General features: G+C 44.4%; 1 protein-coding gene and 1 long non-coding RNA gene across 2 annotated transcripts; one reads left to right on the top strand and one right to left on the bottom strand.

The window, feature by feature from the left end:
- Positions 1–2,770: 2,770 nt before the first annotated feature.
- Id4 (inhibitor of DNA binding 4) lies at positions 2,771–6,040 on the bottom strand. The gene is made up of 3 exons (XM_078020589.1): positions 5,195–6,040; positions 4,765–4,823; positions 2,771–4,231 (listed from the first exon to the last, which is right to left on the bottom strand). Exons 1-2 carry the CDS (start codon positions 5,633–5,635, stop codon positions 4,779–4,781), a joined length of 486 nt encoding a protein of 161 aa, XP_077876715.1. The 5' UTR covers positions 5,636–6,040; the 3' UTR covers positions 2,771–4,231; positions 4,765–4,778.
- Positions 4,228–15,626, top strand: LOC120888940 (uncharacterized). The gene is made up of 3 exons (XR_013425475.1): positions 4,228–4,853; positions 12,941–13,003; positions 15,366–15,626. It is a non-coding gene; the product is annotated as an uncharacterized LOC120888940 (long non-coding RNA).
- The last annotated feature ends 3,005 nt before the right edge of the window (positions 15,627–18,631 follow it).

The following is an 18,631-nucleotide window of genomic DNA, read 5'->3' as shown; positions in this document are numbered from 1 at the left end:
TTGAATATTTTACCAATACTTACATAATCTCTTAGAAAGTTCCTATTTATAGTATGAGTTTTCTTCTCCAGGAAAAAAAAAAAAAAGATACCAGTGGATTCATGTAGAAAATATGTCTTGGTTCTCTTTATTTAAGCATTTTAAGTTCAGTTCCTCTTTAGCCATCTTCCAGCCAGAGGAACACAGCAACACACTTTGCTCCTCTTTCCCGGATCCTGAGGTGTGTCCCCTTTTATGGACTCAGAGGGACTTTTCAAATGGACTCGGGTTTTCACAGCGCTCTTTCCACGTCCCTGGAGGCGCCTCAGAACCAGGGACTGACTTCAGCCCCGCGGCTGCCTTGCTTTGCTTGGGTGGGTGAGAAAACCCTTGGCGACGTGGGTTACCTGGGTTTCAGCGCTTAGGGGGGAAACCGTAGAAGGAGCCAGAACACGCGAATCACAGTGTAGAGGAGGCCCTCAAACACAAAACCCCTGTGAAACTTCACTGAAAATTCCCAGCCTTTTCAATGAAGCCTAAAGACCACAGGCTGCCCCCCCCCCAGGAAGTGGGCTCCCCCTGGTCAAGTTGTTTGTGTCTGTCGGTTGGTGGGTTGGTTTAATCTTTTAAAGGAGGGACTGAGTCAGGGCTCCAGGTAGAGAAAGTAAAATCGCAGTTCTAAAATGTAATGGGCCACGGTTCTAATCCATAAAGCTAATGACATTTTAGCAAAATGTCATGGGTTATAATTGCAAGAAACCGTCGGGTCTGAGGAACGCCGACTGAGGGCAGCCCTAGAAGGATTCGCTCTGGAGCCTGCAATGACTCTGGGCTCAGGAAGAGCAGTGGAAGAAGGGCTTCCTTCCTCAGCAGGCTGCAGGGGGTGGGTGGGGCCCTGTGAGACCCAGGGCTAATTGCACTGATTAACACGCATGTGGTTCAAGTGTGCCAACTAGAAAGGCAAGGCCAGCTTTATTTGGCTGTGCACTACTGTGAAACAGTTCCCTCTCCTCTCCCTTATGCACCTTTTGGGGTTTGGGCCTAGTTTCCCCTGGACAGCGTCCTGTCCTGCACTTTCTTGAGGCTACTGCTTCCTGCCCTCGCAGACACTGGAGAGTAGGGCAGCCTTTTCCCTTTCAAAGAAGACACCCTTTCTGAGCCCCATCTTTCATCATATGGTAAGAAACGCTGTAAATAATTGAGGTGATCCATCAAGAGACCCATTCTTGATAATGAAAAATCACATAACTCAGTAAAAGTCAATTAAAAACCACAAACTTGAGAACCTTTTGCTCAGTGAAGATTTATTGTCATAGAAGGCATCTAATACAATAGGTATTGGGGATTCAAAATTCTTAAAAGTTCTAAAAATGCAGTTAAAGCTTGACAATAAAGTTGAGTAGGATTTATACAATAGCAGAGAATATGAGTTCTTTGAAATGAAAAGTTTTTTTTTCTTTTTTTCTTTCCAGCTTTACCATAAGATGTTTGAGATGTGAGGATTTTCTAACAACCTTAGAAGCAATGTCCACTGTGTGGGGTATTTACTTTCTTTCCAGGGTTTCAAATTACTCTTACTCTTTGGTTGTGCCTATGCAATGAAAGTCTACAAATTAAGAAAAGTCAGGAGTTTTTCCTTTGTTAAACTAAATATCTGAATAACTAGACCTACCTAGATAAGAGACAAAATGTTTTTTATTATCTGGTTGTTTGGTTAGGACACAGCCAGCATTTTAATAGAATGCACTATCTTATACAACTGTATATAGTGTTTTTTGTTATTTCATTAACAAAGACTTTGTTTCTTTAGAGACGTCCAATGCTGCTTGAGTAGCCAAGGGGAAAATGTCAAGTCTCTGAAATATTATATCTAGAACACTTTCCTTTCTTTTAGTGTTTTTTAATGCCCAAATACAAATTCAAATGGCAACCTCTATGTTCAACCCTCCCCCCCAATCTGTCTATTTGTTTTGAGACTCATCGGCCACCAGTATGAGTTTCAAACTCTGCTCAAAGGCTTAGGTAGGGTTCAGCAGCCGGGCATGATAAACACTCAACTCCAACCAACATTGCACATGTGACATGCTTCCTACTGAAATTAAACTGCCAAATAAAAAGGAGGAATTGTGCCCTTCTTAATAACAAAGAATGCAATCGTTAGAATTCTTTAGATTTGGAATTCCAGCAGTGTGCTAGTGTTTTCCTCTTGATGTGTGACAAGAATGAATAATATAAAAAATAAACATAAATCTCACCTAAACAAGCAGTCCTTTGATTTCATAAGGTTCAACATCAAATATATCAAATTCTAAAAATACCCAAGACCAGGAAAATATCAGAGCCGAAGGATAAAACATGCTGGGAGTGGACAGATTTTTAAACCCTCCGAATGGGTTTTAACCTCCTAGCACTGATTGCGTTCATTTCAGCTACTAGGGACCATGATGTTTCATATTCATATAAATATTTGACTTTGACCTCATAAAAAGTCCCTTGGGTCTTTAATACTTTTATTCTTGTATAATCTGAAACAAATCCTTTCCTTTTAAAAATCAAACAGACCACGTTACACACACAGTTGACTATTTACAAAGCACCCAATTAAATCCTACTTAATTCTCTCACTCTAACAATTCCATCTAACTGGTGTGTAGAGCACCCATCACATTAAATGCATAATGTTCTCAAACCCTGACGGGCCTATCTAACCTAAAAAATAATACCTTCCTTGAGGAGAAGGGCCTTAAAAATAAGTTTTAAGGTTTTAAAGAAATGAGACCAGAAATCACAGTACAAGACGGATAAATCTACTTTAATTTTCACATGTAAAAGTTACACATCACAAGAGATTGGACAGTAGCTTTGCGGTAACTGACATAGCTATAGTGAAAATCATTTTTATAAAAAAATAATCTAGATGCGGTCATCAGAATTTTTGGTCTACTTAAGTTAATGTTTGAAGATCGACTTTTATCCCTGCTTGAAGGATTTGCCATTATGCCTTTTTTTTTTTTCTCTCCCACTGTTAATATTCTTTGGAGGAAGGAAAGCAGAAAATGATCATTTCCAAGAGTGTGTCCTTTGGTAGCAAGCAGAGAACATTTTTCATTTCTGAGTTAAATAATCTGTACAGATATGAAACTTCATGACATTATGCTTTAGTGTAAAATGAAGAGTGACAAGCAATTTGTTTTTCACTTTGATAAAACAGATTTTGTAAACTCCTTAAGGATCCAAGCATTTCCCATCCTATATGTAGAATCATTCAGAATCCATTTTGATCTCAGTTAAAAAACAAAAACAAAACACTTACTCTTTATATATTACACTATAAAACCCTGTACTTAAAAGCTGATAAGGTATATTTTCAACATGTACACTTCAAATACAAAGATTTCAATGTAGGTTAAAGAAAACACATTTTAATGGACTCGGAACATGTTTATTTTGTGATTAAACATCTCATGCAGTCATGCGAGACCACTACCTATAACTACTACTTCAGAGTCTTCCATACTGGGCAAAACAAAAAACAATTAAAAGCCAGGCCAAACAGAAAAGACATTCAAGATATCAAGAGCTCTGCAACCGAGCTGAAAAGTCATTTTCCAAAAGAAATATTCCCACAGATTAAAAAAAAACACACACATAATATTTACAAAAAATATTTAATTAAAAATATCTTATAATTACAGTAGTCTATTAAAGCATATACTTTCTCACACTTATAGAACATCTCTATATATACATGGTATGAAATGTCACTCAGTTATCTATACAATATGTAACATTCTTGCAGGGAAAAGAAAGTTCCCTGCCCCGTTATAATCATCTATTTTAAACAATAGATGTAAAAAAAAAAATATCTACAATGCTCTGGGGTATATTAGTAAAGCTTCAAAACAAAAATTGAGCTCCTTGGTCACAAAGTAGCCTTCTAAAGTCGGATTTACTCTGGATCATCTATTTATCAGTCCTGTCACACTTAAGAGTTTAACTGCACCTCCGAAAACCACAGAAATGTACAATTCACAGCGGTTATAAATGAAGAGACAAACGAGAATAGGTATGTAGAATGTTTATGGACGTGCAAAAAAAAAATGAAAGTTTTCTTTTCTTTCCTGTCCCTCTCTTGGAATGACGAGTGAAACGTTTGCTGATGTGTTTTCCTTTCCTCCGTGGCTCTGCTCTAACTTCTGCTCTTCCCCCTCCCTCTCTAGAGCTCCTGGCTCGGGCTCAGGCGGCAGCACACCTGTGGAAGAGGAATGAATAGAGGGGTGTGTGAACCTCCCCGCTGCAGACTTGCTGGCGCCACCGACCAACTCAAGACGTGCTCCGTCAACAACCCAAACAAACCGCCAGGTCAGACGGCACCGCGGCCCTCGGCGGCGCGGCGCCCGGGAGGTAGCGCGGGCCTCTGGAAGCCCGAGCGCGGACCTGCCCGCGCCCCTCTTTACGGGTGTCAGGCGGCGCGGGGGAGCCGTCCACGCCCCCGACGGTGCCTTCCCTAGAGGTGCAGGGAGGACAGGGCGAGCCCGCCGGTCACCGGAGAGGCCCGGGGACGCCGGGAGGAGAGCGGACTAGTGTCCCTTCAGAGGGCAGCCCGGTTCTAAAGCGACGTGCAGGTCCGCCGCTAACTGGGTGGCGGAGAGGAGCGTTCACTTCCTCGGGAGTTTACGCTCAGAAACGCCGCGGGCCAAGAACACCGCGGAGCCTGGCACCGGAAGCCCCCGGGGAAGGGCGTCTCTGGGGATCTGCCACCCGAGACGGGAAAGGCGCGCTCACCTGGACAGCGCGGCTCAGCGGCACAGAATGCTGTCGCCCTGCTTGTTCACCGATCCGGCCTGGAACAGCAACCGAACACCAAGGGAAAGGTTAGCAGGCGCAAACGACGCTCTCGTCACGGTCCTGGGCGCCCTCGGACACCGAGCTGGCGCGCGGAGCCCCCACCCAGTCTGCAGCCGGGGAGACCCCTCCGCGGGACTTGACAGCACAGGGTCGCGCAGCCCGAGTCCTGCCCCGCGCGTCCTCCCCGATCCGCGCTTATCCGGCTAGCCGGCGGCAGGCGGCCCCAGGTGCCTGGAGAAGGAGCTGGGGACTGTCATTCTCGGCCGGCCCCCACTCCGAAGAGAGGGAACGCCCGCTTCCCGCCACCCTGCCGCCACCCTCCTGCACCCCCTGTGGCGTGGGCCCCAGCCGCCACCGGGCCTCTCACCGGGTCGGTATTGAGCGCAGTGAGCGGGGTCCGCGGCGGCGCGGCCGGACAGGATCCGGCCGGGTGGTGCGGCGGCGCGGGCGGCGGTGGCTGTCTCAGCAGAGCCGGGTGCGTCTCCAGCGCCAGCTGCAGGTCCAGGATGTAGTCGATAACGTGCTGCAGGATCTCCACTTTGCTGACTTTCTTGTTGGGCGGGATGGTGGGCACCAGCCTCCGCAGGCGACTGTAGCAGTCGTTCATATCGCACTGCAGGCACAGCGCCGGCTCGTCGGCCGCCGCCTCGGCTGCCTTGCAGCGCGCTGCCGCCGCCGCGGCCGCCGCGGCGGCCGAGCCTCCCAGGCTGTGGCCGTGTTCGGCCAGACAGCGCAGCGCCAGCTCCCCGCCGCCGCAGCCCGACGGCGCCTTGCGGCCCGAAGGGCGCACCGGGCTCACCGCCTTCATCGCGCGCGCCCTGCGCCCTGCGCGAAAGGACTGGCTGGGGCGAGCGAGGGAGGTCGGCAAGCTCCGCTTGGCCCCCGCCTGCGGCCGGCTCCTCTCCCCTTGCCTTCGCGCCCGGCGCGCTCGGGGCTCCGGAGCCCAACAATTGATGGAAAGGTCGCTCAGGTTTTGCGAGGGCAATCTCTGTTCAGTGGGCGACACTCGGCCGAACCAAAAGACAAGAAAAATCGGAGGTACCGGTCGAAAAGTAGCCCACCCGGGCCCCCTGGTTACTCCCTTCGGAGCTGCGACTCAGCCGGACCGCCGCCGCCGCCGCCGCGCTCCCCGAGCCCGAGAGCTCCCCGCTCCCGGCACCGACCCACTACCGCGCCTCCTCCACTGCGCTCTCCCCCAGCCGCCAGCGCAGCCGTATTTATAGAGCCGCGCGCCCCGGGGGCGGGGCCAGCGCGCGGGCCGGGTAGCTGCGCGAGCGGAGCAGAGCTGGGCCCCGCGCGCAGGCGGGTGCGCGGAGGGAGGTGGCGAGGGTGGGGGCTTCGGGCGGTGCTAGGAGGCGGGGAGCCGGGCAACCCGAGCGGCGGGAGGGGTGCGGAGTCGGGAGTGGCCAGCCAATCAGGAGGGCAGTGCCACCTCAGGGAATGACGCTGGGGCCAATGGGAAGGGCAGTCCATTCCGTCAACGCCGTGGGTCGGGGCTCTGAGAAAAGAGAGCGGGGTGGGAGTCGGGCCAGGCTGGTGTGTGCCCAGGGGAGGGGAGACGCGAGAGAAGTTCCTGCGAAGAACTGCGGGAATGTGCGGCTGGAATTCACTCTCCTCCCGCCTGGGCTGCCGTGGGAGCGCTGGGCCCGGCTCGCGGATTCCCGGCTACTCCCAACGGCGCGGCCCAGGGTCCCTCCGCCACCCATCACTCCATCCCTGGGATTCCAGTGCCTTAAGAAAGACGCGCTGTTCTAGAAGGCACGTTCGTTCTGTTCCGTATTTCCCCCTCCGTTTCATTATTCGCCTTTTCACAATTGCTGAAACCATAATGATGGAATGGAATGTGGAGCCTTCCGTTTTCTTTCTTTCTTTCTTTTAACGCTAAAGCTTAGCAAAAGAAAAGAGAAAGCCGAATCGAATGCAGGTTTTTTGGTGAAGGAAAATATAAATAAAACAAAACCGTCAGGGGTTTTTCTTTTACTCATCTAGATGCATAAGTGGGCTAAGGAAATGCAATTGCCTTGTACATAAATTAGAGCGCGTAAAGATTAAAAATGCATGGACAAGGAGTATTTAAAATTCTGCTATGACATATAATATTAATCCGTTTTATGTAAAATTCATACCTGTAACTTAATTTAGGCCATTAATGCACCACTTCACGCATTAGCGTATCCTGCTTTAAATAAGGTGGTGAGAATGTCCACAGTCTCCTTTGGCAACAAAGCATAAAATTCACACTTCCAGTCCTGAGATCCTGCTTGGGCCCCACCCTGCAAAAAACGCCTGTTCATTAAGGACGTTTTTGTGTTGGGTTTCTAACGGAAAAGCTGTCCTTCAAGGGTTCAAAATTAAACTGCACAATGAACTCTGGTGGGGTGTTGTGTGTACCCTTCAAGAAATAATTAAGCCCTTCAGATGAGAAATGAGCATAAAAACTCTTAGTGGGGAAATGAATTTTTAGTGGCTTCACCCTGCAAACCCTCCCACCTTTAGACACGCTTGGAGATGAATTATCCCAAGAATTTTCTTCCTTCATGTACATGGCATGGATTGCTGCCTTCATTTTCATTGAAAATTGAGAGAAAGAGATATGGACCTCATTTCTTCAGGTCTACCCCCTGTGTGGACTTGGTTTTCTTCCTGTCTGCCTCCCTTCCCAGAACTGAAATACTTACAGAAGACAAGTATTTTGTTTCACCATGTGGCTACTTTATGACAATTGCACTATTTCCCCAGAGCACATTCCTTTTTCCTGATGGAGGAAGAGCAGCTATTTAATACTGGCTTCATAGGTAGATGCAGTAACCTCCTGTCTCCTAAACCTCATTCCTTGCTGCCTCTAATATTTGTTTAGAAGCAAATGACACTCTCATTTACTTACGTGCCTGTGTAGGATAGTCTCCATTTATCAAGAAAATCAGAATTATACAAGTCAAAAGAAGGATTTTCTTCTCAAACCAGGCCTAATCTTATACATTTGTAAAGTAATATAAATATACACAGAGAAAATACTGTGATTTTAGACAGATAGCTGGGGGAGGGAGCCCCAGTGGGTGGAAGCTATTTTCTTGGAGCCTGTCATATCAGCACAGATGATAATGATAAATAGATATATGTACAGATGTTTTTGTTCCATGATTTTTCTTGTATATAGAATTTAAAATCTGCTTCCAAATGAAAAACCCAAGATTTTTCAAAATTTAAGTATGTGAATGTGTCCAGGGCACACCCATATTTAAAAATTTTATATATCCTAACTTGATTTAAGTTTTAAGTATGTGATACAAAGGAACAATCATATTTATCATTTTGGATTTTGCTAGATCTCAAAGAGACCCACACCTTGGGTGTGGTCAGTGCCAAATGCCACAGTTTCAAGTTTTGTTGGAGGTGGTTTTTGTGTCTGACTGAAAGTGAGAAAGGGTGACTTTCTTTGGGAGAAGGGAGTTCAAAGGATTTGTCTTAGCCACTGGATCAAGAACATCCAGGAAAACTGTGATCTCCAAATCCTGCCAGCAGAGTAGGCAGGAGCAGTTAACCGTATTCCTCGTTTTGAAGGTGGGAAGACATGAAGACTTTGAAAAAAAAAACCCATAAAACTTTATATAGTAGGAATAAAAATATGATCCTGTCCTTTTTTGACCCATGAAACTAGAGAATAGTAGAAGCTACATGCTGAATGTTTTTGTTTTCCTAGCCATAGGCACTGACATGATGTCAAAAACCTGAAATCATAGGACTCCTGGCACTGAGAGTTCAAAACAAAGTTCATTCAGCAGTTACCAGGTTTTGAATAAACTGTGCAAGCCACATTATTTCTACTGCTCAGAGAAAGACATTTAGTTTACCTGTGGCTCTTGCTTTAATATCAAAGTGTTTTACTTGCGCTTGTGAAAATGAGGTGGCCTGGCCCAGAGCTCATTACAGTGGACATTCTAGGTCCCCTCACATTCACCTCAGTGGGCCTGGGGTGAAACATGCATAGAAGGAGCACTAGGAAACCTTGTGACCAGGTCATATACACACCCCTCCCAGGACAAAGAGATCTGCAGTGCTACCTGGGGAGCACTCTAAGTACCAGTCGGACCCTTGCAGATCTGAAACAGCCAGGCTCTGAGATTTCACAGTCACCCTGTTTACCCTAAACAGGGGTACCCAAGCATACGGGGCTATTCAGCCTGATGTCTCTAGGAGTGGATACTTTCTTCTTCAAGGACTGGTGGGGAATAGTGGGCGGGCTCAGACCTACAGAAAAACATGGGTTCCATACCTTGGTCACTCTCCAGGTGTAAGTGGTTGGTGAAAGAGGTACACACATTCTTTTGGGGCATAAGAAACCACTCTGTACTCTACAGCCAGAATGGCCCTTGCTCCAAAAGAGTAAGGGGCAAGGTGGGAGCTGGATCTGAAGGCTGCTGTATAAGCACTAGTGCTGATACAAACTCACTCCTGCTGCCTTTAGGTTGCTGGGGCCAGGCTGGCAACACTGATAACCTCTTGGTTTGCTCAGAAAAAGGATGTTGTAAATTCAGTGTGGCCTACTAGACATGGCCCCCCAAAATACCCATCCCAGGAGGTTTCAAAGGTAGTCTGGTTTAATAAGATGTAGCTATGTTTTAAAAAGTCCTCTTCAGGCTGGAAAAAAAAAAAGGAAGGAAAAATGGCATTTGTTTTACCTTGGAGACATGAAGAGTTTAGGTTCTGAAGTCGATAGATAGTCTGTGCTCCAATTTTGGCTTCCTTGCTAGTTACTTTTATATCATTAAAGTAGCTTCCTAAACACCTGTACCTTTATTCAATTACAATAAAAACTATATGTACTTCATAAGGTGCTTATTCAATACATACACACACACACTTAAGTGGCCTCTGTTAAGTGAATGTCACATAGTAAGTGGGCAATGTTAACATTTTTGTTGCTTTTGGTAAATTTTATCTCACAGTCTGTGGCTTGTCTTTATATTCACTTCATCTCTTTCAAGAGCAGAAGTTTTAAATTTTGGTGAAGTCCAGTTTGTCAGTGTGTCCTTTTATAGATCAGGCATTTGGTATTACATCTAACAGATTTTTTTATAATTCAGGGTGACATAGATTTTCTCCTATGTTCAGGTATCTGGTCCTTGTTTTCTGTATTATGTTTAGGTCTATGATTTATTCTGGAGTTTTTTTTTTGTATGTGGTACAAGATATGGGTGGATATTGATACTTTTGCATATTTTAATTCAGTTGTTCCTGAAACTTTTGTTGAAAACTTCTTTTTGCATTAAATTGCCTTTGCAGTTTTGTCAAAAATCATTGTATATAGGTGTCCTTCTATCTGCTCCATTCTTCTGCTTACTAGTTTTTGTGCACAGCCATGTTGTGTTTATTACTATAGCTTCATACTACGTCTTGAAAGCAGATAATGTTGGCCATTGAGCTTCCTGCTGCGTTCCTCATTTTTACTATTCTGGGTATATTGCATTTTCATATGAATTTTTGAGTCAGTTTGTGAATTCCTTCCAAGAAGGACTTACCTTCAAAACATATAAGGCACGGAGAGCTCACTAGGAGAGTGCCTGCGTAGCATGCATGAGCCTCTGGGTTTGATTCCTAGCACAGAAACAAAAAAGTGTTCCAAAACATATAAAGTAACTCTACCCATGATCTATAAAGAACTCTCAAATTCAACAGTAAGAAAGTGAACAACCCCAGTTTTAAAAGTGGGCAAAAGAGTTGACCAGACAACCTAGTAAAGAAGAAATAAAAATGGTAAATGAACACATGACAAGCTGGTTGACATCATATGAAGCATACATTTCACAACTACAATGAAGCATCACCACATACCTGTGAAAACTGCTAAAATTAAAGACTGAACATGCAAAGTATTGGTGATTCTGGAGAGCAGCTATCATGAACTGTTGGTGGATAGGAATATAAAACGAGGAAGACTACCTTGGAAAAGAATTTGGCAGTTTCTTGAAAAGTTAAACATTGCTAGAGGTGGTGTGTGTAAGCCCACCTACTAGGGAGGTCAGGGGAGGAGGATCACAAGTTTGAGGCCAGCCTCAGCAATTTAGCAAGACCCTGTCTCAAAACAAATAGGGCTGGGGATGCAGCTCAGTGGTAAAGCACCCTTGGGCTCAGTTCAATCCTCAGTAAAACACACACACACACACACACACACACACACACACACACACACGGTAAACATACCATCATATGGCCCATCCAATCCACTGCTAGGCAACTATTCTAGTCCAAGAGAAATCAAACCATCTATCTGAGGGCCATGAGGGGGCATGGAGAGGCATAGGAATGGTGGGTGTGTTCATTATTTTATTTGCTTTTCATCGTGTCCCTCGAAGCCAGCTATCACAGCATCAACCAAATAGTGCCAAGCTGCCTGCAACGAAGGTACGAGGCGTGCACTGCTGTAGTGGACCAGCCGCTGTGGCTGTCCGTGACCACGGTCTTTCCCTGGCTATAAATGAACTATGCTGAAAACCACACCCTTGTGTCATGTTGTTCTGGTGCGACATGGATTCAAGGCTCTGAGGAGGACCAACCTAATTACTGGAAATGTTCTCGCTGTGCAAAGAATGTTCTGCACTCCTGCCCCTGCGCTTCCTCCGGCTGGAGCCTCTGCTGCCTCAGTCACCCCAGGTCACAGCTGCTTTGGCGAGAACCAAGTGGGTGGAGAGGGAAGAAACCTCATCATGCCATATTCAGGATGGTCTAGTTTTTCCTCCTCTGACTCTTTCCTTAGGAAGAAAGATGAGCACTCTAACAGGACTAAATACCTTCTATTGCTCTGTCTAGAGTAGGAAACCGAAATTCCTATGGGTACCATATTTTCCCCCCAAAGCTCTCTTACTTGGTCTGTTACTCAGATCTCTTTGTGACAGGAGGGAGGAATCCGAGGGATAGACTGAGGATTCACTGGTTTTGAAAGTCCCAGATAAGCAATGGAGAGGAATAATTTGTGCATGCTGGTCCTGCTTAGTGTCCTCTGATGTCTATGCTGGTATTGAGGGGGGCTCTTAGGAGGTAAAATGGTCGTGAAGATGCCAAGGACTTCAAGGGCTTGCTTTTGCTCCATGGTTTCCTTAAGCAGAGAAATTCAGGGCAAGGAGATTATTTCTACTACTTAAAAATTCAACCCAGAGGATGTAGATGTGCTGATGTTGCTGCAATCTTGTTTCATCCAGTTATTGTCACGAGGAGAGTCATCACCAAGCACTATTCCCTTCACAGAGCAAACTGTTGCTAGATTCACACTAACAAAGGGGGGTTTCATTCTATTTCTCTTTCCTAGAAGAGAATATGAAATAATTCCAAGATACCGAAAAAAATGGTACTTAATGTGTTTTGACTATGTAGAGGAAACACTTAAACAACAAACAAACGGCAAATCACATTTTGAAACTGAATACTGATCGTGCCGTGAGTCCATCTTGGTAAATCTGCCTTTATGGAAGAAAAAGCTCTCCCGTTTGGTTGATATCTAGGTCATGGTTCCTAAGAACTGATACAATGTTCAAGGCACTTGCAACTTTTTTTTCCCTGAAGAGGAATTTTCAGACATTTCTGTAGACCCCCACGCAGTTGCCGTGAGCTGTGGGACAGGAGGTGGATCCAGGGAGCTTGGTCCCCGCAGCAGCAAAGGCTGTGTGGAAAGCAGGAGAATGGTATGAAAATTCACTTGTTTGTGAAATAATCCAAGGAGTGCAGATTCTCTACTAGTAAATTGTGCAGTAAATCTTAAAGGAATTAAAGATGCAGAATTAAAGGAAAATGAGTGGCTTAACTTCGCTTTATGAATACTGGTAATTCTATGTTAGGACAGTCCAGTTTAAATGAACCATCTTCAGGGAAGGAATTACAAAAAACAAAAATCCATTTTTTTTTTCTTGAAGAGAATTAAATCAAATACATAATTGTTGGGGATTAAAAGTCTTGATCGAATATCTTTTCTTAAAATATGACTGTTGACAAAATAATCCCAAAGTGTGACCCAACATGCATTCTTGGTCTGCTGTAATTATATTTACCATTTTGAAAACATCTTGTTCATGAAGTTAAAGTTAATGCTTGATTCTCTGTTTATATCATGTTTTCAAAACAGGTAAAATGGGTGTCACGAGGAAGGAATATGACAGTTACCGTGACAGCACTGCAGAAATGCAAGGTACGTTTTCATCACGGTGTGTGGGCACAGGACTGGAGCCACCACAGGACATAAAGGAACTGGCTAAAGATGTTTTTAACATAGTCATCCATCCATTCTTCTGTGTTCATCTGGAATCTACAACCTGTAGTATATGAAATGCTTTTGCCTCTCAGCAGATTGCTAAGTGGACAGTGTTTGGCACCTTCCAACGCTGTGCATTAACAGTATCTCCAGACCTGCCAGCTCCCATCTCTGGTAACACAGCGGGAAGAGTGGAAATGCTTTCTTTATTCAGCTTCTAGAAAACCCTCCACATGTGCTAATGACACATATGCTTAAAACCTCTCTACTGTGAATTCTCCCCAAACTAACTCTCCCTCTCCACCTGTAAGATGCTGTTAACTGATCCTTCTCCAATTTGAGTCAAGCCAAAACAAACATGTATGGTACATCTATTATAGGACAAGACTGTGCTTAAAAAACAGGAAGTCCCTCACTCTTTACAGAGCTTGCTGTTTAGACAATGTTTGAATCAACTGAAAATCAGTTAATGCAATTCAGTATGTACAGGCAAGGATAGAGCACGGCAGGGGCAGAGGCCAAAGCCTGCAGTAAAGGCAGCTTCATACAGGATGGGAGAGTTGCCAGGGTGGCCAGAGGGATGGCTTCATCCAGGGAGATGTCCCAGGTGGGGGGAAGAGCATCTGCAGAAGCGTGGAGGAGAGCCCCTGCAAGGGTCATGCTGGTTCTCTGCTTCAGCTGGCCCAACTCTGAAATTTCTTACATTCAGTTAGTCCCTCCCTTCCTCATCTCATGCTAGCCTTCCTATGTAAAGTGTTTCCCACTCGCTCTTGTTCTTCAGCGCAGTCAAAAACATGTTGGGACGCAGTGATACACAGACTCTTCCTCCAGGAAACCATCCATCATTCATTCCCTGATGATAATCACTTAAAAATAACATTGGTTTTTCATTTTGCAATCAAAGCATATACATATTGAAAAAAAACAGAAAATACAGACAAACATAAAATGGAAATAAAGGTCGTCCACGAACCCACACCCAGGTAAAAACCTCTGTGACTATTTTATCGTACATACGTTCAGATTTTCCCCACCCATGTGGATATTTTTCCTTGAACAAAAATTACAGTGTACAATACTTATCCTTGGAAATCTAATTTTTTGCTTCATGTAATGTGGATCTATTTCCTAAACAAAACTTACCTGTGGCACAACTTCTGCGGTTGCATAGGATTCTTGCTTGGATCTGCCTTAACCTATTTAACAAACACTTTATGACAAATATTTTTATTATTTCCATTTCGGTCATGTTCTCTTATCATGTCTGATGGGTTTATTTCATCTTAATATTACACATTACCCAACAGGTTGCATTAGTTGACATGTCACTGTGCAATTATTTTCAAGTTATGTCAGTGCTATGGTTTGGGTGTGTCCGCTGGAATTCAAGTGTTGGAACCAAGTGTCTAGTCATATGTTAATGATGGTGGCGAGACCTCTGGGAGGTGACTGCATCAATAGGGATCTGCCCTGATGAATGGACACATCCATTCATGGGTTAATGGATTAATGGGATATTGAGGAAGTGAGTTAGGTATCCCAAGGGTGGATGTGCTAGGAAATCTAGATTGGCCATCTTTCATGAGCCCCCTCACCATGTCATGCCCAGAACTGCCTTGGAATTCTACAGAGTTCCCACCTGAGGAATGCCCTCCCCAGATGCAAGTCCTTGACCTTGGACTTCCTAGCCTCTAGAACTATAAGAAATTAATTTCTTTCATTTACAAATTAACCAATCTCAGGCATTTTATTATAGCAACAGAAAACAGGAAGACAGGATTGTGTATCTGTAGGTCTTCCTTGATGTCAAAGCATCTTAGAGGCATGAGCAGTTTTTCCTTATTAGGAATTATTCATATATAGCAAGTGTTCACTGCTGCTCAGATGGGTTGGCACAGTCTGCTAGGATGACATCTGAATGAACATTTGTCTGGGGGTGATCTGCAGATTTTGCCCACCGTTCAAACAGTGGCTGGCCTGTTGGAATGGAGAGCAAAAGGAACAGATAGTAGTGGATCCACTGGTTCAGCTGATGGCCCAAGAAGGTTCCAGTTCACTTCCCAGGAAGCTTTAGGAACCCTGCTAGAACTTTAGATTATGAATTTGCTAGAGATTTTCTTGGGTGAGGAAAGGACAGACCACACTGGGGGGGGCGGGTGGAGCAGAGCACCTGATGCTGGAGACCAAGCGAGGGAGCCTTGCGAGGGGGTCTCAGTGTCTCAGTGCAGCTGCAGGTCTTGCGGCTTCTCCTTCCACTCTGGATTCAAGGCTACACTAAACTTCCTGTTCCTTCCTTCAGCTCTTTATTTCTTGCTCAATCATCTTCTGCAACCGAGACACGAACACAGTCCCAGACAAGGTGGCAATGAAGTCATGTCCCTCTGCACACCACCCGGCCATCCGACCCACCCCTTTGGCCCCAGATGTTTTATTCACCTGGATCAAGCCAGTTTTCTTCTGAAGTTATAGTGACCCCCACACTTATAATCTTAAAGGGGGAAAAAAACCACTCTCTGTCTGTTGGTCAAAACCTAAACAAGGAATAAATAGTAAAATGCAATTTTTGTCCAGTTTCCTTTTGGAAATTCAGATGCTCATTCATTTTATTGAACAGCCAAACAGAGCTGTGTAATTTATGGTTCCAGTGAACGTACCAATTTAGAAATGGCTATTATATCATCGATATAGTTGTTTAGCTGGGCAAAATCTGCCTTAAAAGAGGAGTATCCTTAGGATAAAACAAACAAACAAACAACCTTTTCCTTTTCTGCACTGGAATATGATTAACATTAAACTTGTTGATGAGGCAGCAGATTTATAATCCAGGTGGTCAGAAATCTATTTTTTAATTTCTGAAAGGACATAAACGAGCAGCTGCACAGCAGACTTCCTTCCGCCTGCCATACGTGTGTGCCATAGTCAGGCTCCGGAGGCCCTGCAGGTCTGTCCTGGGGGGCTGCAGAAGGTGGCTGTCATGTTAACAGTGGCTCTGTCTGCAGCAGGTGTATTAGGGGCCTCCTTTTTTTCCTGGTAAACATGTTGTTTGTCCTACGTCTTGATCCATCTTAGATTCACTTCAAAGGTCAGAAAGAAGGGCTAAGAGTGTAGCTCAGTGGCAGCAGAGGTTCCATCGCCAGCAGCGCGCCACACACACACACACACACACACACACACACACACACACACACACACAGGAGAAGTAGTGGCCACAGTTCCATCTCTGCTGTTCTTGGCACTAAATTTACGGATGATTCCAGATTTTAGGGGTGAGTAAATGGAGGAGGAAATTGTTAAACCCAGCTCCAAAGACCATTTCTCCACAATCCATTAATGTGCTGGTGAGATGGTTTGTGATGAAGAAGGGGAATTGTTTTGTGAATAAAAATCCCCCACCTAGAACAACACAGCTTCTCCCCATTTTATTGTTGTGGTTCTACCAAAAATTATGATTTGTGCTGGATAAAGGCTATTTTTTTAGCTGAGGGGGTGGAGTTTGGATTAGTGGTTGGGAAGTAGCTGGGAACTTGCTGAATAAATCCTCCAACTTTTTAGAGATAACATAGAATAGAAAATACAAAGGGCAGGGTGGGGGGTCTGGGTCTGACACTTAGGAAAGTAAGAACAAGGAGTGAAAAAATGCTAGAGATAGTACTTTGATCCACTGGGCTAATTTTCTAAGGTTTTTGTTATTAATTTATTTAATTAGGTATCTATGAGAGCAGAATGAGTGCATTTTGATACATTGTACACATTGCAGCACAACTTTTCATTTCTCTGATTGTACACGATGTGGTGTCACACCATATGTGCCATCATACATGTACCTAGGGTGATGATGTCCATCTCATTCCACCATTATCTTTCCACTGAGCTATTTTATGACAGATACTAGTGGAACATATCTCTCTCTCTCTCTCTCTCTCTCTCTCTCTCTCTCTCTCTCTCTCACACACACACACACACACACACACACACACACAGAGAGAGAGAGAGAGAGAGAGAGAGAGAGAGAGATAAGCGCATTGCTCTGTATTCAGATATTTAAGTTGGAATATTATAATTGGGGTTGGGCTGGAAATTAAGTCTTTCCAAATGCAGGATCCTGTGACTCCCTGGACTTCTTACATCATGGCTCACTGTTATCTTTTCATTTGAAATCTCCAATTAGCTTTGCGATTAGAGATGTGGTAATATGCTCCACTGATTGGCTTTACACACCTAATACCACCTAAGTACAGGAGGCCAAGAGCTAAATAAGCACCTTCGTGCAGAGGGTCCTTGGCCTATGCCAATAACACTACTATTTCATCTTGAAAAAGAGTCAACATGTTTTTTAAAGCACAAAGTCCACTGTGTACATGCCTCGTGAATCAGTATCTAGCAAAACAGCCTGTCTGTAACTTGGAGAATATGTAATGACTGTATTCTCAAAATACAAACTATGGCTCTACATTATCACTTCTGATGAATATAAATCATCCAAGAAAACTAGTCCCATTATTCAGTATCTTATTGTGGGGCTGAATTCTGGTTATCATCCATGTTTTTAGTGACTTGATTTTCTACAGAGAATAGGAAGTGTAGCCTATAGAGTTCCAAAACGGACTTGCAACCAGGCAGCTAACAGACAACTTCTAATTAATGCATGGAAAACCCTGTTTCCCTATAATTGTTACTTTAAGTCCATAACTTAAAGAAGTATATGCATTCATTCTTGCATCTTTATGAATATCATAAGGCATTGAATCCCTGACGAGGCTTAAATGCATTGTATTGTCCTTCATTTGTTACCTACAAATCTTTCCTAGAGCCTTCCATTCCTGCTAGAGATTGAAAACTTTGCAATAATAATGATATCACCTTGGTCGGTTTCATGGTGCTACCAGAACACCACAGACTGCAGAAAGTACAATGAGGAGAGATGCATTGGCTCGTACTTCTGGAGCCTGGAAGGTCCAAAATCGAGGTTCAGGTGTCATCGCCAGCAAAGACAGCAGAAGAGAGAGTGAACATCCAACAGTGACCCAAATCAGTCCTTTCATAGTGAGCTCCGTCCTGCCATATCCAGCCCACCCCTGAGTCCACTCCTACAGCCAGGGCCCCCAGGGCCCCAACACATCTTACTCCATTAGGTCCCGAGCTTCGATGCTGAGAATCGTTCAACTGAATTAATGTAGATGTACTGACATAAGTTGAGAAATCATCATCTCGAATTTATATAAGTGATTATATTAATCAAATTATTATAATTCTTACCTTATGATATGATGACTTAGTTCTTATTATATAATTATGCATTATACAATTATGTCATATATTGTATTGAGGTTTTCACAGGTGTCTCACACCTGGGACGATGGGACAAGACAGGCGAAAGGGCCTACCTCTTAGGACTGGTGCAGTGGGAATCACGTGTACAACACATTGACTTGAGGAACATTCAAACCACGGCAAATAGGCCTTTCATTCTGATCAACAGGTCCAAGGAATCATACTGTACAAATGTAGTTTAAGGATGTGGAAGTTCTCTTCCACTGTCCTAGAGGTCACTGGTAAAAGGGATGG

This window comes from Ictidomys tridecemlineatus, chromosome 8 (genome assembly GCF_052094955.1).
Source record: "Ictidomys tridecemlineatus isolate mIctTri1 chromosome 8, mIctTri1.hap1, whole genome shotgun sequence".
NCBI lineage: Eukaryota > Metazoa > Chordata > Mammalia > Rodentia > Sciuridae > Ictidomys > Ictidomys tridecemlineatus.
The sequence above is the reverse complement of the archived record's forward strand: the minus strand, read 5'-3'. Positions and strand labels throughout refer to the sequence as shown.